General features: G+C 35.8%; 3 protein-coding genes across 3 annotated transcripts; all 3 read right to left on the reverse strand.

The window, feature by feature from the left end:
• Positions 1-5,731: 5,731 nt before the first annotated feature.
• LOC115887403 lies at positions 5,732-6,328 on the reverse strand. Its single transcript, XM_030906816.1, has one exon. It carries the CDS (start codon positions 6,326-6,328, stop codon positions 5,732-5,734), a length of 597 nt encoding a protein of 198 aa, XP_030762676.1.
• A 3,174-nt stretch (positions 6,329-9,502) lies between these two features.
• On the reverse strand, positions 9,503-10,540 carry LOC115887404 (zinc finger MYM-type protein 1-like). The gene has a single exon (XM_030906817.1). It carries the CDS (start codon positions 10,538-10,540, stop codon positions 9,503-9,505), a length of 1,038 nt encoding a protein of 345 aa, XP_030762677.1.
• An 8,296-nt stretch (positions 10,541-18,836) lies between these two features.
• LOC115887405 lies at positions 18,837-20,504 on the reverse strand. The gene has a single exon (XM_030906818.1). The coding sequence runs from the start codon at positions 20,502-20,504 to the stop codon at positions 18,837-18,839; it is 1,668 nt and encodes a 555-aa protein (XP_030762678.1).
• Positions 20,505-21,195: the final 691 nt, after the last annotated feature.

Genomic DNA, 21,195 nt, shown 5'->3' on the forward strand with positions numbered 1-21,195 from the left:
TTATATTATACCGTATAAACAATAATAATAAGCTTTTGAATTTAGACGGTAGGGGGCGCTATCTTACAATTTAACAAACATTGCCCGTTTTTTCAAAAAAGTTAGAAGCGATAGTATATGTAATTTTAGCTGATGGTAAAGAGTAATTAGAGTTTAAAAAGTCAGCGAAAATCGCATCTTGATATCTTTTCTCAAACCAAAGTTATTAGCAAAATTATAATAAATACGAAAAAATAAGCCCTTAATTAATTTATTTTATAATTTTTTTTTTTTTTTTTTTTTTTTTTTTCTAATAAAAATAGATAGAAACGATTAGTTTATTCTAAAATCGATAATATACCACAATACCATCACACCAGATGTATTATCTAATAATTAAGATATCAATGACTGTGAATAAGAAACGACGCCTCAGTGAAGTCATGGTAGGCTTTAGAAAAAAGTTGCTTTTGGAGTAATAGTATAAACATAAAAGTGTTATTAGATCAACATTTTGACATTCTTAGCAAAGTTTTTTCTCTTTTGAAGAAAGGCATTTTTAGAAAAGCAATCAAAAAATAAAAAAAAACGCTGCTGAGACTATCATCAGACTATCAAATGTTGATATAATAATATTTTGATGTTTAAACTATCCCTTTAAAATCAACTTTTTTCCAAAGCCTACCATGAATTCACTGATGCATCGTTTCTTGTTCACATTTCACATTGATATCTTAATTAGATATTAATACACCTAGTATTATGATATTCTAGTACATTGTCGATTTTTTGAATAAAATAATCTTTTTTATCTTATTTTTTATTAGAATGGTCATAACCAAGAGGGCTAATGATAACGTATTAAAAAAATAAGGTAATTAAGGGCTTATTTTTTCGTATTTATTATAATGTTGCTAATAACTTTGGTTTGAAAAAAGATATCAAGATGCGGTTTTCTCTGACTTTATAAGCTTTTATTACTCTTTAGTATCAGCATTTAATTTTTTTGAAAAAAACGCGAAATGTTAAGTTGTAACATAGCGCTCCCTAGCGTCTACGTTCTTACTTGTATTGTTTATATGGCATAATATAGAGTAAAAAACGTTCTTTTAAACGAGCTCTCATTTGTTGGATTTCGATCATCCAGTCCGGAGTTATTAACGTTTAAATAATAACATATCAAACCTTCCCCCACCACTTTATTTTAACAGATAGGCAAAAATGGTTCTAATAAAAAGATCCAAAATTTACTGAAGATTGTGATGGTATTATTTATATTACACCTAGCGTTTGCCTATTTTCCCCGCAGAATCTGCATTCGCCGTTGTTTCTTAGCTTCAATGTACTGAGGTGTTCGTTGAGAAGACTGTGTCCTGTTAAAAACCCCGTGGCAATCCGAAAATCTTTGATTTTTCTCATGTTGCGATGGAGTCTTTCAGGTTCTTGAATCCCGCTTTAAGTTGGAGTTCCGTTTTAAGTTCCAGTTACGCTTTGAGTTCCGCTTTAAGTTATATTGTCTATGAATCATATAGTTCTCTGATGGAGACATTCGGCACAATCATACCGAATAAGTATGATTCAGAGTACAAGTGCGAGTTGTGTCATAAGCATATAATTTAATTTATCCCTTCAACATCTCTTGACTATTACAGACAAATTAATCTTTGTTCCAATACAAAATCTTGGGTTTGTAGTTTGTGTGCTGTATATTTTATATCTGAGTCCTATTTAAATAGCTGCGCTTAAGAAAACAGTCATGTTTTGTTTTTAGAACTATGTAAACCTTCTTACAAATAACGTGTATCATTAACCTGTTTGCGTTTTCTGTAGAAAAAAAGTTATAACACGTATAATTTGTTGCCTAAAAAAAGAATTCCTGAAGAGAGACAAATACTGATGAAGGTGGCGATAAAACTTTATCAATTTTTTTAGGGATGGCTTCGGCTGCTGGACAGAGAAATTTTGTATTTGTTGTATTTCAGCCAGTCCCAGCTGTATTGTAATTATTCAGTAATATTGTTTTAAGAGTGTTCTTATAGTCCGACGAAAAATTTACCTTTCCAGCACGGCTATAAGGTTTGTGTGCTGCACGAAGATACGCACGTGTAGTTGGTGTTATGGCACTAGAAGTGGGCTTGCTAGCTGTGGGTTTTCCTATGGTTAACTGATTATCTATAACTGCAGATCTATTGAGAATAGAGTTTCGCAAATTTATAACTAAACATTTGATGTGTTCAGTCTTTGAGGTAGTTTAATATAGAAACTTGGAGGTATTAGCATACCAGAGTTAAATAGTATGCCATTTTCTTGAATGCAAAGACTATCAGTGTAAATATATTACATAAGTTTTTATAGACATTTATCAACCTAAATTTCAAAATGGAACCAAACTTTTGTCGACACAGATTTATTTAAAATATATCTAATTCGAAGGGATTTTTTTAGTCCCATGCGCATAAGTATTGCCAACGATGTCCTTATTTCTTTGGCATGTGTCTCTTCCCACTTTTAAATAATTTGCAAGACGTTCAGCTTCTGAGGAGGATACCGGTTAGTCTCGACTACAATATTTTATGATACCGAATTAAAAAAAAACTGAAAAAGCCTACAAAGAATTAAAAAACTCAAGAGGTTATCATACATTTTCAAAATTCAGGTTGGGTTTGCTTGGGCCACTGAACGTAATGATTTTAATTTTTCTTCCATCTACGTTTTTCCAAATCAAATTAGTGTCACTTACATGGTTATTCTCATTTGAAGACGAATCTCTTTAATTTTTTTATAGTTGGTGGTGATTTTGGCGTAGAATGTATCTCTCTGGTGAATTATATAGAATTTTTGGACGCATACAGGAACATTTCCGTTTGAGGAAGAACCACTGATATCTTCTCCAATGCTTAGTTCAAAGTATTTATTGCGTATACTAGAAAACTAGAAAATTTTTCTAGAGAAAATAAACTAGAAAAGTTTTTTTATTGCAAAGTCGATTCAGAAATTATTTGAATTTTAGGGGTTTCAAGGGGAATAGTATGTTTATAAATCCCCTTTTCTATAAAGTTGCAGAACATTTTACTTTCCTTTGGGATGTCTAAATTGTGAATAAATAAATAATGTTAAAAGATTAGCAGCGCCTCAAGAGCATTCTGGAAATTAAAAGACAGGGTTTTCTACAATCATGACTTGAGCACAAAAACGAAACTTGTGGTGTACCGAGCGATAATAATTCCCACCATGTTATATGGAAGCGAAACTTGGGTGCCGTACCGCCGACACATGAACGCATTAAACTAGTTGCAACAGAGACATCTTAGACAACTCTAAGAATAAAATGGTTCCATCAAGTCTCAACGTATCAGTTCTTGAAAAGCTAACTGCGAGAGTATTGAAGTCAGGATTACAAAGTCCCGCTTAAGATGGCTGGTCACGTATGCAGAATGCAAGAAAAACCGCATACCAAAATCTCTGCTTTACGGTGAGCTTGTGATTTGCAAGGAGGAGGTCGGGTGGACAACTTAAAAGGTTCAAGGATATTTCCACGAAAACTTAAAGGGAATTACCAAGCAGAATGAGTGGGAAAAAAACAGCTCACAATAAAAAACCACAAAATAAAAAAAAAATTGTAAAGTCAGTTAAGAGCGACAACCAAAAGTAAAAGAGGCAACAAAGCAATGAGATTTTTGAATGTCTGGAGTGCGGTAGACAGATAACATCACGTATCGGGCTTTTCAGTCACAGAAAAGCTCATGAAAGAAAACGCCTTGCGTGACCATCTTCTGATGCGTGTCAAATACTCGTCAGCGAGTAATGGCGGTATGGTATGGTAATGTTAAAAGAGAAGAAGAATTTTGTCAATGTATACACATACTATGTTAGAAACTTTCGATCTCCGAGACGTAAAATAAAAGGCTCAATTGCCAATTTTCTTGGTTTAAGATTCATTATGTGTTCTTAAGTTTCTTGCTGAGACTGAGCAAAAAACAAAAATGATTCTTTAACAAAACTTGTCGATGACACCAATTAACCATGAATAGCCATTAAAACTAGTATATGTACTCAATTTCAGTTATAAAGCCCGTAATATTTTCAATTTGAACTTACTTTCGTCGCAAGTTTCTTTGAAATCCTTATCCAGCATGGCTTTAGTTAGCAGCTTTAACGTGTCCGTCTTTCTGTAGAAATGATGCTATTTTTGAAAAACATTTTTCATAATTTTTTATAGGGTGTAGTATAACAACCTTTTTCAACAGCATTTTTGCCAACTGTAAAACAAACAATTTAAATGAAATAAAGGGACCTACGTTGTGTTAAAAATATTTTTATTGTGAATTACCTCGGAAGCGCTCGACAGAAACAATATTAGGGAAATTTGAGAATGGGATATGTAAATCAAACGCCAAATGATTTATATATACAGAGTGTCTAAAACTGAATGACTGTTAGTTAAAAAACTGAAACACATATATGTTCGCAAAAATCGTTTTTCTTTATTATTGGTTTGGTTGCCTACTATTAAGGTCATTCCATTTAGCAATTTTCCTTCTAATAGGAATAGACCGTTGTTAAACCTCAACCACTTTTTCATACAGATCATATTGCGTCACATTATGAGTAGCAGAGGGAATATTTTCAAAAGTAAAATTTGTAAAAGGTGGAAGTAATCGTTCAGAATCTATTTTGGAAGGATCAAAAGTCTCATCGGTAGGATTCCTACTTAAAAAATCTGCAAGTTCATTATATTTTCCTTGACAATGGACCAAATCATAAGGTACCTGCGGCAAATATGGCCCACGTAAAATGAAAGTACTTATAACTTTTAACCTTGACCATAAGCCTGAATTCTTTTTTATGCAAAGTTACAGTTAACTTTACTGGCTTCCTATGAATATTCCGTTTTATGCCCAGAGTTATCATATATTTTTAAAATATACGTTAAAAAAATATTCATGCACTTGTGCCATATTATCCTACGATTCGGGTTATATGGCCCACAATTAAAAAGCATTTAGAAACATAATTATTTCAGTATTATTTTATTCAAAATATAAGATGAGCAAAATGTCTAAGAAAATTAACGTAACTCTTAAAAATATTTCATACATTACGTTTAAAATAAATGAAATCTGTTCTTCTGATGACACCAAAAAATCGCAAAAGTTACAGCTAAACTCTCAAGAACTAAATAAGTAAAATAAAAAAGACGAAAAAATTAGTAGCACTCAAAGTCGTCACTATCGTCAGGCTCAAGGCCAACGCAGATCTCGTGGTACCATGAGTGGCATTTTACACACATTCTCATATCTAGTTGCTCATTTTTTTCACAAGCCCCACAGGACCAAGACTCTATCTTCTTTAGGTGTAGACTTTGCGATGACGTTCTGCAACATGGAAGTTGACGGAACTGGATTTTTTTGAATAGAGGACGCCACATTTGGTTCATCGACAGTACGGAAAATATCTTTTGTGACATGCGCAGCTTTATAGTTTAGTGCTTTACGCCGAACAATTACATTTTTTTTACGTCAACAGGAGTCGGAAGCATTTCTTGGAAAGACTGATTAGTTTTATTTGGAGAGGATTCGAAAGCAACTGCCTTGAATTTGCTGCTGCCAATGGAATATCGTCATCTGAGGAGTCTGAGGCTTCTGCATTTGGCTCTCTTGAATCATTAGGCATTGGCCTTTCTGTTAACAAAGAGGGCGCGAAAGCTGAATCGGGTAAAATGTTTGGATTTAGAGGGAACAGCCCAGTAGCTCTAAATCCACTTATGATGTTTTCCGGCGTCGTACGTTTTGGCCAAACACGGGAAAAAAATAATATTGAATCTAGCTTTGTTCAGTGTTCTTTGAGGGTAAGTATCCAAATATCTTAAGAGTTCTTGATCCCAGTTTGCTTCGAACGAACGGAATACAGCCCTATCCAGTGGCTGAAGCTCGTGGGTCGTATTTGATGGCAAACAAAACAGAGTTATACCAAGTGAGTCTGCAGTTTCTGCAATGGTTAGATCCAAGTGGCTGGATGCCCCATCAAAAATCAGAAGTTCAGATGGTTCGTTAGACTTGTACTTCGCAAAATACTTCAAAAACTCGACAAAAATCTCCGTTGTCATGCTTCCTTTGGGTGCCATTTTGACAATGGAACCATAGGGTAAATTATCAGAAAATTCGGGTTTCAAACGTTTTCCCTTGAATAATATCATCGGTGGAATAGAGTTTCCCATGGCGTTGCAGCAGGCCACAACGGTTACATTTTCGGCGTGTTCGGGCGCTACCATGTGAACTCGTTTGATACCTTTCTCGGATATAATACGTTGTTGATGGTGGATAGTGAGCCTGCAACCTTTCTCATCCATGTTGTAGACGTCTTGGGGCTGGTCTTTCAGGTTTAAGTCATAATTGTGACGCCTTTCTCTGATTTGTCCGAGCCAGCCATGCTTAAAGTGGTTCTATCATGACTCTAAAATCGAGTTGAGTTTGCTTCTTTTTTCAGAACGCCCTTTTTCGTGTTCTGTCCAGTATTGCCAGGTCGAAAATAAGAAAAACGGTAGACATGACACAAAAAAGCGGTAGTTTTGAAAATAAAACAGTAGACAGTAGCTAGTTACCTCAATGGTCTAAAAATGTCCTAAAAACGAATAGTTAAAAATGACTCTCCACAAAATTCAGAAATAAAAATCCTTGTGTTACTTAAATTTATATTATCATAATAAAATCGTCCTATTGCTGCCAAAAGTCACTAACTTACTTTTTAATACTTCCAAGAAAAACGGGTCTAAAGGTTAATTACATTGCATAAAGTTGTTGTTAGAGACTATTCGGTATTAAAATACAGCATAAATAGCCAGAAATCGTAGTTAATGATTTTTCAATCGATTCTCCGCTTCAAAATTTAGTTAGTAATTGGATTTTCAGGTTATTCGGAAAAATGTTAGTTAATGACTTTTGACAGCAATAGGACTAAATAGTCTGAATCTGTATTGTCATCAGACTCATTCCGAGTCAGAAAACTGGTCGGATTTTTTATACATATTATTGTTATGATAAGAAAACATTTGTTTGCAACATTGTTAAATCCTTAAAGCATTCACTATCTCAGTATTCTTTTGAATAGTTAAAAATGACTCTCCACAAAATTCAGAAATAAAAAATCCTTGTATTACTTAAATTTATATTATCATAATAAAATAATCTGTACAGTCATCAGACTCATTCCGAGTCAGAAAACTGGTCGGATTTTTTATACATATTATTGTTATGATAAGATAACATTTGTTTGCAACATTGTTAAATCTTTAAATTAAAGCATTCACTATCCAAGTATTCTTTTGAATTCATTAATCCGACGATAGTATTTGTAGATAGTAAGTTTCTCTATTTTCTTTTTAACAAATTAATTTGAGAAAACTTTCTCTCAGCATCTGCCGAAGAGTAGGGAATATGTTGAACGCAAACTTTGTGAGCAAAGGATATACCTGCCTGCTATCCGTATAATTTTCAGCTTGAACATTTAACCTAAATAATGTTATTGATTGATCATCCTTATAATTTTTCGATCATTATCGATTTTTTGAATGCCATTTTCGGTGACTAAATTTGGAAAATTGATTGTCAAAGGTATTAAAGACTCGTCATTAGCTTCAAAAATAGTTGTCGGATTTATAAGAGATATATTTTTTAATATGATGTTTTTTTTAAAACTCATACCTTTTGATAATTTGAACTGCTGCTTCAATATAAAATTCAAGACAACGAAAATTTCGAAGAATATGAAGTTTATCAATAGACAAATTTTGTTGTAAAATATACTGTGTTGTTTTTGCTCCCAAATATAGTTTTTCAATCGGCTTGTAGTTATCTGGGTTTTTAACATTGATTTTATCTCAGGGAATGGTATCTAATATCTTCGGTGCAATGCCACACCCACGAATGTGCAAAATGCGTTAAAAGCGTTAAAAGATATTCAACTTTTAAATTTTCAATGAGTTACTAAAAATCAGGATTTAATGCGATATTTTTGTTGTACTTCTATTAACAGATGTTAGATATATATTTTAGAAATATCATCAGGGATTTACGAATATATCCATCAATTTTCGAAAAAAGTTACATTCGTGAATATGGCATTGTAGTTTTTTCAATAAAATGCATATACGTGAAATTGTATCAATTTTTATTATGGTAAAAGTGGAACAAAAAGAATTTTCTAACATTGAAAACTATAAAAATAATAATATAGTAAAACACTTAAATCATATCTTAGAATAATTTAATTTTCGTCTGAATCTTCACTTTCTTTTGGCTCCGGCAAATTGTCTCTAATATTTTTATCGGTATTTATAAAATTATAAAAGTTATGATAGTCCTTTGGAATTGTTAAATCATTACACATTTTTTGAAGATCTTTATATTTAGCAATCGCAATTGGCAACTGCTTATCATAAGCTTTCTTCAGATCAACGTTTCTGGGTCTTCCACGACTTCCCATGTTGTTTACTTGTTGAAATTCTTCTCCAAAAATTTTTTTATAGGACATTGTTACCACGGCATCGGTTTTAATGTATCGTAACCAGCAAACTTGTTGCCAGGGAATTTGGTTCAATTTATAGTTTTGTGTTCCAAAGGACTTGAAATGAAAGATGTGATCAAACATTATAGATCTGACTTCAAAAGGACGTGGTTGTGTTCGAGCACCTCTTATTATTTTGAGCCCAACCTTCGGGTGAATAAACAACATACTTTGATTTCTGTTCGATTTTCGAATGGAGTGAATTACACTCCATCGGTATGTCGTGATTCAAAAAACTTGTGACCAATAATTTTTAAATTATTGTGATCCGTAAGAAGTTTCAAGCACATAGCAGCAAAATGCGAATTTTTTTGTTGTCCGTCACACACGTCCGACATCATTCGAATCTCAGTAATGTTGGCTTGATTGATAATGTAGTTGTAAATACACGAGAATATCTCGTTTGACTCCCTTTTTCCTTGGATTTTATCCCAAAGGTAGCAGATGATTCCATCCTGATTCCCTAAGTCAGATTCCCTAAGATAGTCAGATTATAAATAGCCAATTTTCGTAGGTAAAATATTTGTCCTGTTGAACTCTTTGGAGTCGTAAGCACTGCTTCGAGGTCAAAGTTAAATGATGGTACCTCTGAATTATTTTTTGCTATTTCTTTGTCTTCATTTCGGGATTCGCGAGCTAATTGTTTCCTTAGCATGTGTTCGTGATGAACCTGTTCATGTGCTTTTTTCCTCAAAAATGCAGAATATTTTGCTATTAAGCAGACACTAACAATAAAGTCAGAATTTGAAGCAGCACAATGCATTTGAAAAGCAGCTTTTCTCGTAGCTGCATTGCCATCTGTTGAGAGTGTTTTTAAAGCAGCCACCATTTTTACATAATGCTCTCTAAAAATGGAGATGCTTCTGTATTTCTGAGACCAGCGGGTCTCACAGAACACCGGCACGTTTGGAACGAATTTTCGCCGAAGTGGGGATTCTCGAAAAAAATTTTATTATTTCTTTTATTGTTTATTGGCCACTGTATTTCGAATCACTGCTAACTGGTTTAAATCGTTCACCACTAAATTAAGTTTGTGGCTAGCACAATGAAAATACAGCCCGTGCTTGTACTTTTCCCGAAGAATGTTTTGTACACCGCCGTCCTTTCCAGCTATGGTGGAACACCCATCGTACCCTTGTCCGACGCGCTTTTTAGGGTCAAGGCCTGCGTTGGCTAGGAAACTATCAATGGCTGAGGCTATAGAAATAGCGTCCATGGCACTTAGTTCCACGAACCCCAGAAATTCTTCTCGGATCATCATATGTTCTTCATCAAAAAACCTCGTGCCAATAGAGAGTTGTTCTTTTCCGGAAATATCGCTGCTTTCATCGGCTAGTATACTGTATGCGCATGCCTTCTTAATATCCACAATGATATCCTCTCTTATGACCTCACCACAAAGGTCAATAATTTCATTCTGAATTTGTGGTGACAGGTAGGCGGCATTTTTTGCGCCCTTCTCAAGGTGTGTTTTTAAATTTTGGGCACCAGCCTCGATTTTAAGTTTAATTAGGTCTTCGAAAACACCCTCGTGCAGTTCTTTGCCCCTTAAAGTCAAATCATGTGTCCCACAAAAAATGACGGTTGAAACTATTGATGCTAAAATCTTCTTATTCGCCTCTATTACACTTTTATGAGCGGAGATCAGCTGCACATCAACTGGTAAGTTCTCATCGAAAGGTTTTGCAGCTGTAGCCGCCGATTTATGCCATTGAGATGATGTATGCGATTCGGCAAACTCGTGCATATCTTTATAGCGGGTAAACGGCCGCACTATAAACGAGCCTAGGACACCTTGCACATTAGTAGGAGGAAATAGTACGCAATAAATGCACAAGGCGCCCTTTAACTTTTTGGAGTATGCAAGCCAAGGAGCATATTCAGATAGCCAGCTGAATTTAAATTTCCTCTTCAACTGAACAGCATCCTTGGCAAAGTCATCACAGGCAGGTGGGGACCAGCAGTTTTTTAAAACTTCTCTTCTTTGCACTGATGTCATACTAAATGAACGTCCAACCCAGGTACCAAGCAACTGACGACTTTTGATTTTCTAACGGTACTGCTCTCGTCTACAGGAGTGGGGAAAGCAGCACACAGTGGGGGCAAAGGCGCGCGCCGGATCCCCGCGAGTATAGATCGATACGAACCAAGACTCTACTACTTGCTTTTAACAAAATAATAATTTTATAAACAATTTGATAATTAAAAGCTAACTAATTTAATCACTACAAATTAATTATCACAAAATTTAAGTAACGTCGTTACATACCCCCCTTGCTTCGGATAAAAAAAATATAGGAACATATTTTTTTTTTCAACTATGCAGAGTCAAATAAAACAACCTCAAAAACAAAATTTTATTAGTCTTTACTTACATCTAATATTTTACTAGTCTTAAACCTCCGGTAAATAAAACATTTTCAAAAAAAAACTTACTAAACCAAAATTTATTATTTTAAAAGAAAAAAAAACATTTTACTACTACTTAAGCTAAGCTAAATTAACAAAGAGAAGAGAAAAGAAAACTAAAATTTTCCGATACTATATACTTAAATTTTCCTTCATCCCAAGTATATTAAAAAAAACCATAGATTCTCCGGCGGATGACTTCAATCCTCAGTGTCGGCAATGCGGACACCTCCCGCGAGTCTCTGCTGAGTCCGGGCCCCTCCGGCGCGGAATGTTGGCTCTCTGTCGTGGTCTTCTTTTCCTTTGTTGGTCTCCGGTGTTGGATTGTGAATTGGTTGGGCGAACCGCCCGGAATTGTCCGCAAGGGCAATCTCTTGATCTAATACCGATGGTGCCACATCGGGAGCAAAACAATAGGGCCCCGTTTTCACAACGTTCTCTGGTATGACCCGGGGTTCCACAGCGCCAGCATACATTCAATTCAATGGGAACCCTATTTAGGTCGTGTGGTTTATATAGTACTGGTCCAAAAGGATTTTCCAGAAGTCGAATGGCCTCAAGATCTCGGTAGTATACCGGAGCTAGAGCCCGTGTATAACTGGCGGTCGGTCGGACTAAAGTAGTACTAGTCTTGGAGTAGCATCCTGTGCTGGTGGAGGGGTGCACGACAGGGGCCATGGTGGTCGCTGGAGCTGATGGACCTCGTCTTTCTCCGGGGTGTCGTACCGTTGAAACGGACGAACGTACGACAGGGGCAGTGTACGTCACTGTAATGGGGCCTCGTGTGGCTCTAGTATTTGCGGTCGGTGGTACTAATGGAGATCTCGTTACGGGAAAATTTAAGACGTAACTCCGTCCTGGACGACGTGGGACGGCGGCGCTCCGTAGGCTCGAGCCTCAACTGCTCTATAACTTCTTTCAGCACTGAGACAAAGGATTCGCCCGACGACATCCCGTTCCTCTGTTCTTGACGTTGGGGCGATTAGACTGGATGACTGGACGGTAGGTTTTGTTTTTATTTTTTAACGACTAATGAGGAGGTGATCTGGAATAATTCAAATTTATTAGTTGATTCGAATTTTAATGACGTATACAGCCAATAAATAGGGTTTAGAGGGAATCTAGGCCTAGGAAAAAAACATATGTTAACCAACAAAAAAAAACAAAAGCCAACTCAAGCTTTTCTAATAGAAAGAAACTCAAACTTGGACTCTCTGACTGATTATACTCCTACTTCTCATAGTCCGCTGGGATGGTCACTTGAATGCGGCGCCCTTTGCTGGTTGTCAGCCACATTCGATAGCGTCGAACGAGAGAAGCAGTGGGCGGTCGCAGTGCGCGGATCGCCTCTCTGAGTTCAGGGTTCCAGGTTCCGGGCGTGGCCTCTATTCGGTCAGCTAGATTGACCGGTGATGGTTGGGAGCAGGTGGATGACACTTCTTATGGGAGAACTGGCAATGGTTGAAAACTTGACTACAAGCGATTTTCTAGGAATCTTCCTTACCGATAAACTATTGACAAGAGCAAATACGTTCAAATAAAATATACGGAGGGTACCGCTTAAATTCCTGTCCCGATGTTGAAGGATGGCTATAGAATGTCAATGCATTTCCTACATAAGTCTATCCTTGTTCGGAGGCGCTTGCTCGATCTGTAAGCACTTTGATTGGACAGTTTCAAATCATATGATATGTTTTGTTTTTTGGTTTTATTTATTTTAAGTTGAGGTTAAAGACGTTCTAATAATTGAATTAAATCTTTCGAAAAATTGGAAGCTTTTTGTTAAATATTCTGAATCAAATAAGTTTGATAATGTAACATTATGCGCATATTTATCAATTGAGATATTTTAATTGTATCCAACATGTTATGGCAAAACACTTTTTCGACCAAAAGTTTTCAGATATCTTCGATTTAGTTATTTTCGAATGTTTATTTTGTTTATATCTATTACAAACTCAAGGAGCAACAGTTTTTTACAAGTAGTGTTAATTTTGATGCTGGTGCAATACTTCTACTCGTTAAAATAAGTTTATTATAAATATTAAAGAATACATTTAAAAGAATAGGCTATGGAATAGGTATATAAAAATTATTTTATATCTGTCTCACAATCGGCGGCTCCTAGTAGCGTAATAGGTATCTGCAGTGCGATTCTGTAAACATTTCCCTGTCTAGTGACTCATCAATCGTATACAAATAGCATAGGCTCGATAGGAAATTTCTTGCTACAGAGCTTACAGAATCCCATTGCTGATTTCTAAAATTCTTTTTCTAGATAGGCTTCCCGCATCGTAAAAACTCCTATTTTATGGTATGTAATTAGTATTCTGAAGGTATTAAAATATTTTAATATCAATATAGTTTTTTCACTGAAACTCGAGTTAAATCTTAATATACATTATTCATATTGTCGTTTTAGAGATTGTGCTTTTATACTTACTATTATGAAAATTTACTGAATAAAATATATAGTTGCAATCCTTTTACTGAACTCCTTAATTTCTTGTTTTATGAGGGGATAATTTTTGCTTATTTAGGTACTAATTTTAATCAGACCATTTTTTAATGAACTCATTTATATTTATATCATATCGTTCTAAGTAGACTTTGTTGTGTTAGACAATTATTATTAAATAAAACGAATGAAAAAAAGTGACAGGTACGATATTTTTTTTTTAAATTCAAAAAATAATTTAGTAAAACCACAATTATTAAGAAATTGTCTTAAAAACTTCGTAGTACAAATTGCATATCTATTTCACTTTTTTTAAAATTCAAAAAATAATTTAGTAAAACCTCAATTAAGGAACTGTCTTAAGAACTTAGTATTACAAATTGCATATCTATTTCACTCGACTTAAAAATTGCAGCAAAACAAAGTATAACAGTACATTTTTTACTGTCTATTGTTTCTTTTACTGCCCATGTATTTTGATCAATAATCAACATCAGTCCTGGTTTAAAATGAAACAAAAGTAATTCTTTATTATTAACATATTTTTTATTAAACAAATATAACTAAAAGTATGTACATATTAAGTTTATACATAAATCAAGCTAGATACAAAAAATATAATTATTTACATTGTTGCATTGTAAATACTCTTTTATATTATGAAAAAAAAACAATAATAATTTACAATAAGACAGTTTGTGTGTAACTGTGTAAGCATTATAATTAGCCTTATGTAGTCTCTATTTTTAGTCTTTACATTATAATGTCTTTTTTATTTTAAAATAGTAAGACTAAATATAATGCTTTTAACAATTATTGATTTTTGAATAAAATTAGTTTCGTATATTTTTGTCTTATATTAACATCCCTTTCATTTCTGATTTTGCTTTCATGATACAAACGAACATCGAGAAAAATTTCTATTATTAATTTGGTTTAGTTGGCTTCTACCACACAAAAAGCAGTAGCCCATTCCCATTGTTCTATTAATTAAACTACAGCAAAAGTCTTTAAAACTAAATCACAAAATTGTCAATAAACGCATAAAGATTAAAATACAAACGAAAACACAGTACACGTGGAAAACACAGAAAGTTAGAGAAAACACTAATGGCGACTACCCAAGTCCAAACTGAAAACAAAATCCACGCCGACGACGCGTCCAAAAATAAATCGATAACCCATCTCGACACCATTCGGCCAATAGAAAAGTAGCATTTCGGCGCATGTGCATTACATCCAGCTACTGAACAAGGATGGACTTATGTCAAACTCGATCTTCTGTCCTTCAATTCTGGGACATAAATTCTCTCATTGCTCTTATGGGGAGGCCGCCGTATATTTTAATTTAAACGTATTTGGACAAGAGTGACAGATAAAACCTTGACGTTCTTTCAGTATTACAGTTCATCTCTTTTTCATTCTAAAGTGTGCGTCGAAAGGAGACAAAAACAATTTTTGGTGACCCATAATTTGTTATTCGAACACCACTTTTCTTCTTGTCGCGTCGTTGAAGTTGACTTGTCGTCATTTTTTTTTGTAATACATAAATTATTTAGGCAAATATAGGTTTTTGAAAAAACTCCTTGGACTAACGTGTAGGTAAGTGTTGATAAATAATTTTTTTTCATCCTAACATGCTCATTGTCATTCTCCTGATTTAGGTGACAAAAAAGGATCATCGGTTCACCCGATCATCAAATCAAATTGAATTTTATATTTGTTCATCCCAGGATCGATAATAAAATATATATTTTATGAATACCTTCCTAAATATCAACGAGGGACTATCAAGACAAAGACTACTACTATCAAGAAAGGGACCATAGTACAAAACAGAAAGGTGATCTTTTTTCTTTCCACTTAGGATATTGAAATTATCATATACTGTAGTCGTGTTCGGCATTATGCTCTGAGAACTATAGATAAACAAAGAACAACAGATATACAGCATCCCAGAGGAAAAGAGGGGCAATACCTGTACTCTCTCTCTGATATTTGTGAAAGTTTCAGCAAAGTATTGTTGTAAATGTCATCTTTTTAATCGACCTGAAAACTTCGAGCAAAAAGATGACACTTTCAACAGTATCCTGACAGATATCAGAGACGATACAGGTTTTTCCTCTCTTTTCCCCTGGAATACTTTTAATTTATTATTATATATGTTCCAACTGGACGAATTTTTAAATTAAATAATTTTTTTTTTTTTTTGCGTCTCAATCCGAGCGTGGAGGCGCAAAACAATTGACAGGCGACAACCGCGACATCCAAACGTCAAAAGTCAATTGTCAGAAGTCAAGTTAGTAAAAGTGATCTATGGATGTCGAACAAGGCTGTGGCGGATTGAGACGCAAAAAATTCTTTAATTTAAAAATTTCTAACATCTCTTAATTATTCTAATGTTCTAACTTATATTTGGCGGCTTAACCGCCTTAGAAGAGTCCTTGTGGTTGACTGGTCAGCGATGCTTTCACGGTGGAGTTATCAACACAAACCATGTTTAATGTAGTTTTTATGAAGGTATTTTCTGTACCACGTTAAGTAAGTCTTATTCTTAACTTTATATATTATATATATATATATATATATATATATATATATATATATATATATATATATATATATATATATATATATATATACATATATATATATATATATATATATATATATATATATATATTGCTGCTATATATATATATATATATATATATATATATATATATATATATATATATATATATATATATATATATATATATATATATATATATATATATATATATATATATATATATATAGAGCAATCATCGTTTTGATCGTCTTATTTGCTCGTTCTACGGGATTAGCTTGAGGTGTATATGGTGGTGTAAATCGATGATTTATTCCAAATTCTTTCAAAAGCTGTCGGAACTGCTGACCAGTATACTGCGTGCCATTGTCGGTGATAACCGTGGCCGGTCTCCCAAAACGCATCAGAATTTCGTCGTATAAGGCTTGGCTCACTGCCTTAGCAGTAGTGGTTCTGATAGCCTTACAAACAATTCATTTGGTAAATCTGTCTTGGAAAACTAAGCCGTAACAGTTGCCTTTCGTAGACCTCGGCAATGGCCCCACTAAATCTGAACTCACAGTTTCCCACGGGCCTCGGACAGTCGTTGGTTGCATTCTTCCAGGCGTCTGTTGTTGCGATGTTTTATACTCTTGACAAGACCGACATCTTCGAACGTATTGGGTGATGTCGCGAAACATTCCTGGCCAGTAATAACGGGCAGCTATCCGGGATGCAGTCTTGGCAATACCTAAGTGTCCAGCGGTGGGTTGATCGTGATTTTAGAACTCGGGGCCGTGCTGATTTTGGAACACACAGTTTCCATGGGTCGTGCATTTCAGCCTCTTTGGCATCTGTTATATCTAGCTTCGGAAAAGTTTTCCGTCTCGAACACAGAAGTCGGGAAACAGATCTGGGTGACTCTGTACTTCGGATCTTTTCTTGTCATACCATGGACAAATATCAGTCTCAGAAATAGTCAGCAATTCTTCTTCGGATGGTGGTGGGTTTCGAGACAGCGCATCCGCTATCTTATTGAGCACCCCTTTCCGGTATCGAATTTCAAAATCATACTGCTGTAGATAAATACTCCATCGGGCCAGTCTACCGCTGGGATTCTTCAGAGAGTGCAGCCACCTGAGCGACTGGTGATCAGTGATTACCACGAAGCGATATCCTTCCAGATATGGTCTCATCTTTTCGATACCCCATACTATAGCTAGACATTCCTTCTCCGTGACTGTATATTTCTTTTTGGATGAGGTAAGACTGCGGCTACCATAGGCAATGACATGATCACCATCATGTAAATGCTGAATCAAGGCTGCTCCCAAACCATTATCGCTGGCATCAGTTTGAAGTACGAATGGTTTCTGGAAATCTGGACAAGTCAGAACTGGCGCCTTTGTCAAGCATTCCTTGAGCTTTTCGAAATCTCCCTCTTGATCCTCTTGCCACTGCCATTTGCTATTCTTTTTCAACAAGTTATTGAGGTTTCGCAATTTGTGAGAATCCAGGAACAAATCTTCGGTACCAAGAAGCTATACCTAGAAATCGTCGAAGACTTGTGACATTTGTCGGTGTAGCTAACTCCAAAATAGAGGCTACTTTATCCGGATTGGTTCGAATACCTTCTGGTGTGACCCAGTGTCCTAGATACTTCAGAGACTTGCGACCAAACGACATTTTTCAGGATTTAATTTTAGGTTTGCTTTCTTCAAACGTCGAAAAACTTCTTCCAGGTGAGATAAATGTTCTTCAAAGGTCTCTCCTAGTACAATAATGTCGTCCAAGTAGGCAAAACAGTAAGGATCCAGCTCAGGTCCAATTATTCGGTCCATTAGTCGCTGGAAAGTGGCGGTGCTGAGTGCAGACCAATCGGCATCACTTTAAAATGAAACAACCCTCTGGTAGGTAAGGTAAATGCCGTTATTGCCCTGCTTTCTAAAGTAAGCGGTACTTGCCAATATCCTTGTTTTAGATCAATACTGGATATGTACTTTGCCTTACGGAGCTTGTCCAGGATCGCATTTATATACGGCAATGGATAAGCATCTTTCCTCGTCACAGAGTTAATCTTCTGAAAATCCACGCAGAAATGATAACTGTTATCTTTCTTCTTTACCATTACAATCGGGGAGCTCCATGGACCATCGGAGGGTTCAATAACTCCGTCTTCGAGCATTTTGTCCACTTCAGCGTCTATAGTGGCCTGCATCTTCGGGTTTTGCGGTCGGTATCTCTGTTTAATAGGGTCTTTCTTTATTAGCCGGATTTCATGTTCCACCAGTGGCGTAGTGCCGCGAATATTCTCAAAACCAGGAAGCTCCTGTTCCAGGAAAGACTGGAGCTTTACTTTTTCGGCTGTTGAAAGATTTGGAACATCCAAGTTGTCCGAGATGTGCAAAGTGTCGTTAAGTCGTTCTCCGTTACTACTTGTCCGTTCAATCTTACTTGAGGGGTCTGTAAATCTAGGGGAGCCGGGAGGGTTTAGACAATATTTAAATAAATAATTATGACATTGACATAAGTGAGAAGTAACTAAATTTTTGGTGCTAGATCGATTGACTTATACATCTTACATACATATTCCTTTATTTCATTCAAAAAGTATTACAACGTCATGAGTGACAGACACATATACGTACATATGTAATATGTCCAAACCCTCCCTCATAACCGGTTAGCGACAGCAGGAAAATTTTGCTATTCGTTTCGACACTGCTGGACGTAACTTACGTTGTTACCCCGTTAGTGTATCGTTAGACGTGACTGACATGCCCAAGAAACCATCTGTTTTTAAGATACATTTATTTGATCAACAACATTATTTTTAAAGCAAAAACGAGCAAAACTAATATCTACAAAACGATGATATCAGCATAAACTGTACTCGGTAAGATCGATATTGAAATAAATCATATCTGCATATCGAGCAGATCGGTCTGTCAAAGGATTCGGTAGTTTCAATATCACTTCTTCGTATGACACAAATGCTGGAGGCTCCTCACTAAATCTAAAACGGTTGGAAGCAACTTGCTTTTTCAAAAGTTTTACGTTGTAGCCATCCAGGACAACTTCTTCTATTTTAGCGGCATAATGTCTAACTGATTTTTTTCCAAATACTTTACTAACTATGAAACTCTGGACTTCAAGTTTTGTAAGGTCCTCATCCTCATCATCATCCTGTTCCAAATCCAGGTCTGAGGACGAATCTTTGTAAATGACTTCTTCCTCATCGGAAGAAGAGTCGCTCATAACTTTTTTCTTTGCTTTCTTTATATTCTTCAGATCAATTTCTGATCTATTTTTCTTTAATTTCTTCTGTGCAATTTCATCGCGTTCTGGAGTATCGGTCGCCACTATGGATTTTCTTTTAGGAGGACCTTTTCTAGATGCTTTTCGTTCTGAAGCTTTTGGATATGGTCTTATTTTGGATGGCGATACAAAATTTTGTTTGTGATGATCGATTTCAGCTCGAGTTTGGGGCTCCGGTAATGGCTGTGCAGAAGAGGTGGATGGTAATGATGCATCTACATTTTTTTCTAAAACCTTATTTTCTGTTGGAGGTGCTACTCTGTCTGTAACAAACGAGCAAAGGAAATCTTCTTCGCTGAAAATATTTTTATCAAATGGCCAAATTCCAGTGCAACGGAATCCAGATTTTATGTTTGAGGGAGTTGCAGATCGATCCCAAGCTATCATGCATATTGCTGCCAGGTTATATATCGACAAAGTCTGTCCTGGATGAGAGAGCATCCAGTCATCTGCTCCTTGGTTAAAATATCTTTTAAATGGGCCGAAAATAGTCCGATCTAAAGGTTGCAATTTGTTAGATGTGTGGGGTGGCAGAGTTAGGATCGTAATACCATTTTCTTTGCAGTAATCAATTGCAGGAACAGATAAATGGGATTCGTGATTATCCATTATGAGGATGACTTGACGTTCTTTAGAACATCGAACATGAGCTACGAAGTGTTCTAAAACACGTAAAAAATTATCCGAGGTCGTCCATCCAGATGAATGAACTAAGCCGGTTGCGCCATACTCGTCAGGAATACCACTTAACATTCGATGTTTGTCAAACTTTTTCCTTGGAAACACCCACACTGGAGGAAGTGCTATTCCATTCGCTCCAATGATGCCTACTTGCGTCACCAGCTGTCCTCTTTCACGTGAAGTGACCTTACCCACTTGATGCTGGCCTTTCGTCGCAACCACTTTTTGCGTTTTTTGAACTGTGGTCACACCCGTCTCGTCCAAATTAAATATGTCTGATCTAGTAAATTCGTGCCTCTTCAGGACCTCCTCTAACTTAGCTTGAAATGCCCCAACCGTAGATTTGTTAAAACTGGAAATTCTCGCTAAACTTGTGTTTTCCGGAGTTCTTATGGACAAATGGGGTTGTCGATTTAAAAAACCCGTGAACCAATCCTTTCCAGCTAATTTATTTGCTTTCCAAGAGTCAGGAATTTTAACGTGATTTTTTTCCGCAAACTCATATGCTAATCTGCGCGTTGCCTTTGGAGTTAAACCATGGTACATGTTCGAGCAAGTTTTAAGATAACAGGCAAGTGACGCTTCTAATTCATTAGATAAAACTTGACATGTAACGAAATGTGGAGAAAATGAAACATTTTCAATTCCAAGTCCTTTGCTTTTTTGACCTATAATGCCAGAGTTGATTTTTTCACATTATGCTCTTCTGCGCTTTTCCTATAGGAATACTTTCCAGACAAAACATCTTCTGTTGCGACTTTCATGTCTGCTGAACAAAAGGTCCTGTCTGTCAACCTTTTGTACTTGGAAGGCATTTTTTCTGTGCGGGACGGTTTGGATAGGTGTCCAAACCCTCCCACAACATGGTTCAACTAATAACGTTAAAAAAATATTGAAGCATGTTTATATATCTTAAAAATAACAACAAACTTTTACTTGTAAAGCTTACCTAATAATGCAATTAAACCCGCAATTCAAAAAACACAAAACAGTTTGTTAAAAGGCACAGTTTAAACCTATCAAATATTAGAACAAACACGTGGAAAAATGTGAAAATGGTGATGCGTCGAAACGGTGCGACTAACCTACTTCGTGTCTAGACAAGCACTAAGGATATTCAATTGCGCTTCCGGTTAAGTATTTGTTTTGAATTGCTTCCCAATTAGGCGGCAGTTTTGAATGTGTCCAATGCCTCCCCCTGTCCAAACTCTCCCGGCGCTCCCCTATATTGAATCGG

This window comes from Sitophilus oryzae, unplaced genomic scaffold (assembly GCF_002938485.1).
Source record: "Sitophilus oryzae breed Bouriz unplaced genomic scaffold, Soryzae_2.0 scaffold_574_pilon_pilon, whole genome shotgun sequence".
NCBI lineage: Eukaryota > Metazoa > Arthropoda > Insecta > Coleoptera > Curculionidae > Sitophilus > Sitophilus oryzae.

Bases quoted from the DNA above. Each gene is read 5' to 3' on its own strand.
- LOC115887403 (XM_030906816.1), bottom strand. From the start codon at position 6,328: ATGGATGAGAAAGGTTGCAGGCTCACTATCCACCATCAACAACGTATT.
- LOC115887404 (XM_030906817.1), bottom strand. From the start codon at position 10,540: ATGACATCAGTGCAAAGAAGAGAAGTTTTAAAAAACTGCTGGTCCCCA.
- LOC115887405 (XM_030906818.1), bottom strand. From the start codon at position 20,504: ATGTACCATGGTTTAACTCCAAAGGCAACGCGCAGATTAGCATATGAG.